The following is an 11,093-nucleotide window of genomic DNA, read 5'->3' on the forward strand; positions in this document are numbered from 1 at the left end:
TGTGGGCAGAGACGATTTCCTGTCTGCACGGACCGCCCCTTCGCTCCCGGTCCCCAGCAGTGTCCTAGTTCTATCTAACTGGGTTCGACTCAAGAGCTCCGAATCCATCGGTTCGAGACCCAGCCCCTCGGATTGTTGCTGCGCAACCTCAGTTTTCCCTTCCGAGCAATGTACATAATGTCTCCTTCAAAACAGGCGAGATTATGGCTGGGGAAGGGGCTCATTCATTTGTGGGCCATCGTTATGGACTCCTTGAGCCTGCACCCAGATCCTGTCCTAGGAGATGCGAGATGGTCCCAGGCCAGGGTCGGAGTGGCAGGTTTGGGGGCAGGTGAAGTGCGGGCATTCTATGTGAGGTTCTGGGGGAGACTTCCCCTCCTCTTTTTTCCTGCGGAGGAGGGAAGCCTCGAGGTCGCCCTGGAGCGGGTTGGCCCTGAGTAGGGGCCCTAGAGAAGCTTCAGGGGATGCGGGTGGGGGTCGGGGTGGTGAGGTCTTTCTGGGTGCGACCCTTGGGGTCGCCGGAATGGGTGTGGTGGTGGCTCTGAGAATGGTCTGCGGGGAAGTCCTCTGCGTGTGAGGCGGGACCGGGAAGGTCTGGAGAGGGACTCATAGGATTGCCACCTATGTGACAGAGCCCTTCTGTGTGGCGTCGCCGGGAAAATCAGTTTTTTATAGGAGGGAAGCAGCTGTCCCCTGTGTAGGGTCCGGATTTCTGGAGCGGGACGTCTGAAGAAGTCCTTGGAGGGTTGCCTCTGTTGTGCGTCAGAGAGAGCTTCTGAGCTGGAGATGTCGTTGTGACGTTTCGTGGAGGGAAGGGACAAGAAATGGGGGCGTCCTCAGCAGGTTGCCATAATATGTGGAAAGATTGCTGAATGGAGACAGTTTGGGGAGAAGTCTTCTAGAGGAGAGAATACTTGCTGAGTTTCCCTGTGCCGGGGTTGGGTGTGGAGGATATGAGCATGCTCCAAAGGTGCAGAAGATCAGTGTTTGGTGGAGGTGCAGAAATACATGAATGGGGGTCTGGGAGAGTTTTCATGGGAGGGGTGGCGAGGACAGGAATGTAGTGATCCTTAGGTCCTTAGGGAGTAGCTGCTTGTGTTGGCAAGTTCTTTGTGTAGGTCTCTGGGAGGTGGCTTCAATGCGAGCCCGCCGGCAGGGGGCTTTCCCGGAAAGCTGTCACACCTTTCTGGCCTCCGAAGGGAAGGAAGCGAAACTTTCTTCTTACTCTCCGCCGACCCCGCTGGACGCGGCTCCGGAAGCCGGGGGCTCCAGCCAGCTCGAGCTGCCGGTAGAGGGAGAGCGGGCGGCGGGGGTGGGTGTGGCGGGTGGGCGGCGGGGTGCGGGGCGTGCAGGGAGGCTAAGGCACCACCCCCGCTCATCCGGAAGAGGCCGGCTAAAGTCTTGTACTGCGATCCCGGCCCTTGTCCTTATTAGGGCATCCGGAAGCGGCTGGAGCTGGCCCTACGTCACTACTTCCAAATTTAGTTGTGGAAGTATGGCTGATAGAGTGGCGGGAAGGTTCGCGCACCGGTGTGGAGGGGGCGGGGGAGCTTGCCCTTAAAGGGCCCACACCACGAATGAAGAGAGCTGTTCGAACAATTCCGCGGTTTTTGAGCAACTGGAAATAGTATTTCTTGGAATGTTAGTGCGTAGCAGAAGGTGGGGCCGATGTGTTCTGTCTGCTGTATCTCTGCGTTGCTGAGTTTCCAAGTCCTAATCCAACTCCGCCTCCCCGGGAGCAGAGGCGGAGCTCGGCTGCGTCGTGTGGGGGGCCACAGCCACGTGTTCACTCGGCCTGTGTTGCTGCCGGGTCCTCCGCCTTAGGGCATGGACGCCCACGGTGGATTTCGTGCCGAGGGAAACTGAGGGGGATGTTCGATGCGGAACACAGAGACTGTAGCTTGGGCTGCGCTCCTGTCTGCAGATCCACCTCCCTTGGAGTGGCAACTTTGCCCTAGAGCCAGCCAGTGTGTCCCGCCTTCTTACCGCCTCCAAACAAGGGGAGTGAGGAGGGTGGGCGGAGGCTGGCAAGACAGGAATGCTGGAGACTCCACTGGTCCCCTTTCACCGCAGTGGCTCAAGTATTCGTTTAGCAAATATTGGACGAGTCACTGTCCCTGGATGTCCCCGCCTAAAGAAATAAGATACAACTACCCTCCACGGATGGAAGTGAGAGATCAATGAGATGTTTATGATAGGAAAGCCTTTAGCGCCTGGCACTTAGCAAGTGCATAATGTTAGCACCATTATTGATTTAAAAAAACCAAAACAGACATTAATTAGGCTCCTGGTAGATGGTAGATACAGTTTCCACCGGGGATCTACCGTTTGGAACTCAAGTTTTCTCGGGTGCGAAGGGAAACGTGCAGCCTACGACCCGCTGGGGTCTCCAGACACAACCGGTGGGTGGGCCCTGAGCACCACCCACGGCCCCCCTCCACCGGGCCTGCGCGCGGGTTCAGTGAGGGGCCCTGAGAAAGCAGACCACCCCGAGAGTTCAGTTTGGATTGGGGGACGCTTCTCTTCACAGGAGTTCGGGTCCCTTTTCTTCTCTCAGTAAATTCCACTCTGTCGCTTTAAGGAGTCTCTCGCCCAGGCGTCGCGGAAAGCCCGGATGCGACTCTCTGATTGGGCGGGGCGTCTCGGTGACTTCACTCCTGGTACAAAAGGGCCCGGGTGGCGGGCGCCCGGGCAGAGCGTCCTGGCAGTGTCTCCGCGTGGCTTGTCCTGCTGAGGGTTGCGTGAAGGAGCGCGTTGTCCGAAGTGCACCTGCCACCTGCCGTGCCCAGCCGGGAGTCTCTGCCGCCCTTGCCGTCCAGCAGCTATGGAAGTGCAGAAGGAGGCGCAACGGATCATGACCCTGTCGGTGTGGAAGATGTACCATTCACGCATGCAGCGCGGTGGCTTGCGGCTGCACCGGAGCCTGCAGCTGTCGCTGGTCATGCGCAGCGCCCGGGAGCTCTACCTCTCAGCCAAGGTGGAAGCCCAGGAACCCGAGGTGCCCTTGCCGCCCGTCCGCTCCCCTGACCCTCGCCTGCACCCGCTTCGGGAAGCCGCAGCCAAGGCAGCGACCGGCAACAGTGAGCAGCCCTCTCCGGAACCCATGGACACGCAGGAGGCACCGAGAGCCGAGGAGACCCCTCCCCGCTGTGTCCAGCGCCCCGCCAAAATCAGCCGCAAGCGGCGGAGCAGCAGCCTTAGCGATGGTGCGGACGCCGCTCTGGTTCCGAGCAAGAAAGCCCGCTTAGAAGAAGAGAAGGAGGAGGAAGGGGCCTCTTCGGAGGTCCTTGATCGCCTGCAGCCCCCTCCGGCGCAAGCGGAGGGCGCCTTCCCCAACTTGGCGCGCGTCCTGCAGAGGCGCTTCTCCGGTCTCCTGAACTGCAGTCCTGCTGCCAGCTCTCCGACGGCGTCCCCGGCGTGCGAGGCGAAGCCAGCTTGCCGCCCGGCGGACAACATGCTCAACGTGCTGGTGCGGGCCGTGGTGGCCTTCTGAGGGTTCCTGAGCGGCTATACCGGAGCCCAGATCGCGGGCCGACCCGTCGGCCAGAGTACGCAGACCCGAAGCGAGGCCCACCCCCGGGGGAGCGCTCGCGGAAGCCGTGGAGAGGAGCCGTCTCCCGGGCTGCCCAGAGGCCCCGAGAGGGACTCTGCCGCCGGGGAACCGTCGCTACCTGTGTGCAGCGGCGACGCCGAGGAGCCTGAGCCGGGGGCGCGGGCGCCTTCCCCCCCAGACCTGCTGCTCCCATCGGTGCTGTTTTAACGGACTGGGAGGTGAACCTCACCGACTCCTTCTGGAACTGGGAGAAGGGCTTGGTTCTTGAAACTCCTCAGGGTCGGACTTTTTTTTTTTTTTTAACTGGGGGCTATGCTGCCCTTTCAATAAGGTTTTTCAATCGTTGGTGTTTGCGTTTCCAACTTAAGAGAATTCCAGGCACTCCCCTTCCCCCTCCAGTGACATACTTGTGCAAGCGGTCATCGTTGCGTCATGGGGCAGACGTGGGGAGCTTCCTGCTGCCGTGCGTGGGTGGGGGCCGGGAGGAGGACCTGGGGTGTGGACCGCCCTGGGGAATGGGAGGAGGGCGGCCTGAGTCACTGCGCCTTGCTGCGGGTTATTGCCCGAAGCCCCTACGCCTCCGGTGGTAGAGGGCCGATCTAATTTCATTTAAAAATTTTTTCTCATGTGGTGCGTTAGAGGTGGGGATGTTCACCGTCTCAAGCTTGACCCTCAGACCCACAGAAACGATCAACCCGGACGTTCCTGGTCGGAATCACAAAAATGGGGGGAGCAATGTAAGGCTGAGCTGGGATCAGTGGCTGGCGAGACTGGCCAGTATGGGGGAGGCGGGAGATTCTCGCCAGGGCGTTTTGGGGTTCTGTTTGCCTTTACTGGTGGATTCTGGTAACTCCCACTATCTGGACGTTTTGCTAGAATCGCCAGATAGGAAAATAAAGACCAATTGTATACAAAGTCTGTGCAGCCCGTCTGGTTTTCTTCCCTGGTGGGGGAGGGGCAGGGTTAAAGGGTCAAGAGCTGGCGGCGGCTTGCTGGGGCCCCAGAAACCGGTCTGACCGCTACCACGTGGGCAGAGTGGGCGGGAAGGGGCCGACCCCTTTTTGCCAGAGCACTTTCGTACTGGGCTCCTGGTGCTCCGATCTTTCCTTAAACGTCGCACGTTTGGCGGGATCTTGGACACACACCCCTTCCCTACACCTCTGGGTGAGAAGGCTTTCCGAGTTCAGATGTTTGGGGGATACTGCTGGGAACAGTGCCCCTAGCCGACTTGGGTATCGGGCCTCCTTTGGAGAATGGAAGGATAGCTACCCTCCCCCCACTTGATTAACTGAATCGGCAGGGTTCCCAGGATTGGGGTGGGGCTGGACAGGTGAGCTTTGGAGCGCCCTTTACGCCCAGTTCCAGTCTCAAGCAGTTTAACTGTGGCTCAGGCAAGGACCCGAGCTTCCAGCCTCAGTTTCCTCATACGCGAAATGGGCCCCAGCAACTTCCCTTCGAGACTGTTGGTTTAGAAATACCCGCGGGAGCACTCGTTGGCTTTGGCCCCACCCCGTCCCTAGATTCGCCACCTCCAGAGAAAACCCTGACAATTTCCCCAACGCCAGTTCGGGAGAGTGACAGTCGGGGTTGCCCCAGGGGGTGGGCGTGGGGGCTGTGGGGAGGACAAAGGAGCCGCAGGTGCGGGGAGTGAGGGCGGCGGGAGGCGCTGGGAAAGCTCCCGCCCCGCCTCCAGACGGCCGGCCCCGCCACTGCGGGCTTCCCGAGACCCGGGGGACCTGACCCCGAGGCCGGAGGGGAGGAGGAGGAGGGCGCGGTGGAGGGGCGGCCCCGCCCCAGAACGCCCGCCCCTGGCTCCCCTCCAGGCTCGTTCACCCACCGCACCCCCGCCTCCCTGTGTCCCTCAGCCTCCTCCCTCCTAACCCCACCTCCCACCCCTCACCTCAAGGGAACCTCGCCTCCTCCGCAGCCTTCCCCCCCGGGAAATATGAGACTTCAGTTGCCGCCCTCTCGGGGGATCGACCCACAACTCCCCAAAGGGATGTAGTGGGGGGACTGGAACCCCACACTACTGGCGGTAGCTCAGTGCGTCCGCGTGGGAGCAACTCCCTCGCAAACCTGGCCCGGCCCGGGAAGTCCCCGGCGACTGGGGAGGGGGCATCACCGCGCATCCTGTCTCAGGAACCGCCTGGCGCTTCCTTCCGCGGGAAGCTGCTAGGCCGACCCCCGCCCCCGCCCGGGCCGCCTGGGGGTTTCCGGCGCCCGGTCGCGGGGGCTGAGGGCTGGAGACGCTGCCGTGGGAGATAGGACGAATACCCCCCTAAACACATACATACCCTTAATACGTTCCCCTCCCTAAGACCCCATTTCACCCATTTGTTGTTTAGACTAAGTCGTGTCTTTTCGACCCCATGGACTGTAACCCGCCAGGCTCCTCTGTCCATGGGATTTCCCAGGCAAGGATACTGGAGTGGATTGCCATTTCCTCCTCCAAGGGGTCTTCCCCCACCCAGGGATCTGCTGGAACCTAGGTCTCTTGCTTGGCAGGACGATTCGTCACCACTGAACCATCTGGAAAGCCCCCTTTCACCATAAGAATTGTTGTTGTGTCCGATTCCTTGCGACCCCAAGGACTGCAGCCGGCCAGGCCTCCCTGTAAGGAATGTGTATTCATGCCCCATAAGAATAGACAAAGTTGAAAATTTTGTCACAACAATCGACTTTGGTGTCCACGCCATTACATGGCCTTGGGTTATTGGGACAAACCCTCTGGGCAGTGATCGACTGGACCACAGCTGTGAAAATTGAAAGTATCACCGGTCTTATGACCAGCGGATACCCCAGGGAACCTCAGACCTGCAGAAAGAGGCTCCAGAAGAGTATTCACTACAGTGTTGTCCAAAGTGGGCACAAATTGAAAAAACAACCTACGTGCTCATCCGACTGGACTGCTCTGGTAGAATGTGGACTGTCCACCACTCCCTCCCTAAAGGATGAAAGGCCTCAGCCTGAGAGATCTCCTGGGGAGTGAGGGGTGGGGTGGAGATAACTCAGAACCAACATGCTGAGTGACAGAGCCCAGGTGTGGAAGTTGCCGGATGAGGACAGATTCCAGGGCCAGATGACCAGTTGTACTTGCTGTGCAGCTTTGGGCAAGTCACTTAATCTCTCTGGGCCTCAGTTTCCCTGACTTTATTATGGACAATAATAGTCCCTATCTCTTGGGTTTATTCTGACAGTTAAGTGAGATAATATACTTAAAGTGCTTAGTAAAGTGCCTGACATGCAAGGTATGTCACTTTATGATTTATTATTGTTAGAGGCTAATAATTATTATTATTATTGTTTATTGTTAGTACTTTATTATTGTTAGAGGCTGGAATGGCAACAGTTCATTTCAAAGCACATACAAGGGGACTTCCCTGGTGGTCCCGTGATTGAGAGTCTGTCTTCCAATGCAGGAGACGTGGGTTCAATTGCTGGCCGGAGAACCAGGATCCCACGTGCCTCAGACCAACTGAGCTTGCGCTCTTCAACTAGACAAAAGCCTGCGTTCCGCAACTAAGACCCATTGCAGTCATAAATAAATAAAAATTTAAAATAAAAGCACATTAAAGGACTTCCTTGATGGTTCAGTGGTTAAGAATCTGCCTTGCAATGCAGAGGACATGGGTTCCATCCCTTGTTGGGGAACTAAGATCCCACATGCCACAGAGCAACTAAGCCCAAAAGCCACAACTAGAGAGTCCCTGTGCCACAACGAAAGATCACACATGAAGCAGTGAGGATCCGGCATGCCACAGCTAAGACCTGACACAGCCAAATAAATACATAAAATAAATTTTAAAAATAAATAAAAGCACATATGACATATACTACTGTATATAAAATAGAGAAACAAGGACCCACTGTATAGCACAGGAAACTATAATATCTGTAATAACCTATAATGGAAAATAATCTGAAAAATAGTATTTATCTGTATATCTGCATTATTTTGCTGTACACCTGAACTAACGTAACGTGGTAAATCAATTATGCTTCAATAAAAAGTTTGTTTTGAAAAAGAAAAGCACGTGCAGCAATACAAGTATGATGTATGGGAGAGTGGGTACAGACGCTGTGCTAAGCCCAGGGAGCTGGAGGAATGGCTCCCTCTGCCAATGTGAATAAGAACTCCCCTCCCAGCTCCAGAGTTTGTTCTAATCCTAATGGTCTGACAGGGTTAATTCTTTCTTCCTCCTAAGCCCCACATTCACACTCCTGGTTTACTCCCCACCTCACCAACAGTTCCCACCTCAGGCCCTGCACTGGTCTCTATTTATAGTCAACCTTAGATAGACTCCTTCAGTCTTTTTTCTTGTTAAAAAATATTCATTTGGTTGTGCTGGGTCTTAATTGTGGTATGCGGGATCTTTCAGTTGTGGCATGTGGGATCTAGGTTCCCTGACCTGGGCAGAACCCTGGCCCCCGGCACTGGAAGCTGGACTCTTAGCCACTGAACCACCAGGGAAGCCTCAGCCTCATTCAGTCTTCAGGCCCTAACTGCCAACTCTGTGTGTGTGTGTGTCTGTGTGTGCGTGTGCATATGTCTGTGTGTGTGTGTGTGTGTGTTAGTCGCTCAGTCGTGTTTGACTCTGCAATCCCATGGACTGTAGCCCACCAGGCTCCTCTGTCCAGGGAATTGTCCAGACAAGAATACTGGAGCCTGACCCATCTAGGGGTTGAACCTGGGTCTCCTACATTGCAGGCGTATTGTTTACCGTCTGAGCCACCAGGGAAGCCCACCTCTATACTGAATCCCATATGTCACTCTCCTTCTTGGACTTCCCCTCCCAGCCTCCAGACTTGTCTGGCCAAACCCTCTCTCTCTGTCTCCCCTTGAGGGCCTAAGGTATTCCAAACCTAGCAGGAACTAAAGAAGATTCTTGCTGCTTACTGCCAGCAGTTCAACTGAGGTGGAATCTTTCTTGACTTCCTTTTTCTCCTTCTTCAGGTGCTGTCAACTAGACTTCCCATCCCACTCCAAGTTTTTCCCAACCCCATGGCTCCCACCCTTCTTGAGCTGGGATCCCACCTCTCACTTGGGATCGGGCAGTTGCTTCCACCCTGCCCTTGACCCCCACAATCTGTTTTATGCAGCAGCTGCACTGACCTTATAAAATGCAAACTGGATCATATGACTCCCCCAGCTTTCCTCTGCTTCAAGTACTCTGACATCCTTTCTGCTTGGAGAACAGGACAGGTGTATTCCAGCCCCAGGGCCTTTGCACTTGCTGTTCCTTATTCCTACAATGCTCTTCTCCCAGATATGCACAAGTCCATCCTCACTTTCTTTAGGTTTCTGCTGGAATGTCACCTCCCTGGGGAAGCCTCCTTTGGCTACTTGATCCAAAATAACAATAACACCCCACTGTGCTACTCTGCTCCTGTATCCCGCTGCTCAGCCTTCCTTAAAGCACTGCTCATCTACTGATGTTTATGTTGGGGTTAGCATCCGTGCCCCCATTCAAATGTCAGTTCCACAAATGCCTAGTCCAGGCCTGAATGAGTGAATATGGTTGTCTGGGGTGCTAAGGGCTTAATACTTTTTATCCCATTACTCACTGGCTTCCCATGGCCCTTATAATTGAATTTCCCAAATTTCAGGGTCAGGGTTTTTGTCACATCTGCTTAACAAATGTATCGTTATTTAAGTAATATGTATTTTTCTAACTTTTAACTCACTTGTTAATCACTCACTAGAGTCAGACATGAGTTAAGGACTGTCGACTTAAAAAAAAAGAAAGCAAAACATGAGAGTTTCAAGTTAAGTTTTATTTGGGGGCAAAATGAGAACTGCAGCCCAGGAGACAGCATCTCAGATAGCTCTGAGAAACAATAAGGACAGTATGGATGTGATTTTGGTAAAGGGGGAGTACATGCAATCAAGCAAACAATTTTTTGTAGATTTTTCCTGATCTTCTGAAGCTTCCACTAGTCATCACCATGAAGCATTTTAGTGCTTTTCTCTATATGAGGAGACTCAAGAGTTAGGCTCAGAAAATCAGCTCCTGAGAATATCTAACTGTCTGAAGACCTGTCCTGCCAGCCCCCACCACAACCCCCAGCACAGAATGCCTCATTTCTGCTCTCCACCCTGAACTCCTTCAGGGGGTGTTGGACCTCAGCAGCTGTAGCAGTACACAACTTAATCCTTGTAGAGGTAGATGGCAAGCACCCATGGAAAGTGCCAATTTGTAATTGACGACTAAACAACACCATGATGCATGAAAGGTAACAGTTTAAAAAGTTACAATGAAAATGAAACAATATCACAAGACCCTGCTGAAACAGTAGCTAGTGTGAGGTTCCAGACAGCTTTCTTTGTTACAAAGGAAGATTAAGGTTAAAGACATTGTTGCCAAAGGAAGACTATACTTAGGCTACTGCTTGGCGGGTGGCAGTGGTAAGAATCCGCCTGTCAATGCAGGAGATGTAAGAGATGAGAGGTTCGATCTCTGGATCAGGAAGATCCCCTGGAGAAGGAAATGGCAACCCACTCCAGTATTCTTGCCTGGAAAATTCCATGGACAGAAGAGCCTCACAGGCTACAGTCCATGGGGGTTGCAAAGAGTCTGACACAACTGAGCATGCATGCAGGTCCTTAGACTAGCTGAAAAGGGAGAGACTCTGAGGGATTCCTTAAATTATTTAAATAACATTGAATCACTTTGCCCCCTGTCCCAGAAATAGGAAAATTCTGCTTTGCGAAGAAGGACAAAACTCCTATGACTGAAAGATGCTGCTCGATTTCCGCCCATCCCTGGCTAATCTTGTGTCATTCTCTGGCTACACTGACCTACTTTTTGTTTCTTGTGTTTCCACAACCTTCCCAGCCACAGGACCTTTGTATATGTTGTTATCGCCTAAGATTCTTTTCTCTTCCCTATGGTGGTTTATAGTCACTCAGTTGTGTCTGACTCTTTGCCACCCTGTGGACTGTAGCCTGCCCGCGGGGCTCCTCTGTCCATGGGATTCTCCAGGCAATACTGGAGTGGCTTGCCATTTCCTTGTCCAGAAGAACTTCCCCATGCAGCCATCGAACCCAGGTCTCCTGTATTACAGGCAGTCTCCTGCATTGCAAGCAGATTCTTTACCCACTAAGCCACCAGGCCAACTTCTCCTCCTTGTTCACCTAGTTAACTCATTTTAGCCCAAGAGCAAATCATCACCGAATTTCCCCTTCTGCCCTCCATTTTGGTCTAAGACCCCTATGTTAATTTCCATTCTGATCACGAGCTACTTTGTAGTAGTATTGGTGATGACGGTTGTAGTATTTGTCACAGTTTCAGTGTTACATTTTCTTTTGGTTTTGTCTCCTCTTCTAGCTTGCGGTCTCCATGAGGGCAGAGATGAACCCAGTAGGCGCTTACTAAGTGGTTGTTGTGAATGAATGATGCATTTGCTACTTTGCTTTAAGGCCAGTCCTTTTAATGCCCACTTTTCACATACTGGGAAACTGACGTCCAGAGAGGATTGCCCCGAGGGAGAGCAAGTAGGGGATAGCTCTAGTGGTGCCCCAACCCCCATTTAGAGATTC

The 11,093-nt window shown here is 54.0% G+C and overlaps 1 protein-coding gene across 2 annotated transcripts; it reads left to right on the forward strand.

The window, feature by feature from the left end:
- Positions 1-18: 18 nt before the first annotated feature.
- IER2 (immediate early response 2) lies at positions 19-4,468 on the forward strand. 2 transcript variants are annotated; one of them, XM_027547943.1, is made up of 2 exons: positions 19-170; positions 2,582-4,468. In XM_027547943.1, exon 2 carries the CDS (start codon positions 2,825-2,827, stop codon positions 3,491-3,493), a length of 669 nt encoding a protein of 222 aa, XP_027403744.1. In that variant the 5' UTR covers positions 19-170; positions 2,582-2,824; the 3' UTR covers positions 3,494-4,468. The 2 variants fall into 2 exon arrangements, with proteins under 2 accessions (XP_027403744.1, XP_027403743.1); XM_027547942.1 differs by lacking the exon at positions 19-170 and adding an exon at positions 475-1,288.
- Positions 4,469-11,093: the final 6,625 nt, after the last annotated feature.

The sequence above is a fragment of the Bos indicus x Bos taurus genome, chromosome 7 (assembly GCF_003369695.1).
Source record: "Bos indicus x Bos taurus breed Angus x Brahman F1 hybrid chromosome 7, Bos_hybrid_MaternalHap_v2.0, whole genome shotgun sequence".
Classification (NCBI taxonomy): domain Eukaryota; kingdom Metazoa; phylum Chordata; class Mammalia; order Artiodactyla; family Bovidae; genus Bos; species Bos indicus x Bos taurus.

Bases quoted from the DNA above. Each gene is read 5' to 3' on its own strand.
- IER2 (XM_027547943.1), top strand. From the start codon at position 2,825: ATGGAAGTGCAGAAGGAGGCGCAACGGATCATGACCCTGTCGGTGTGG.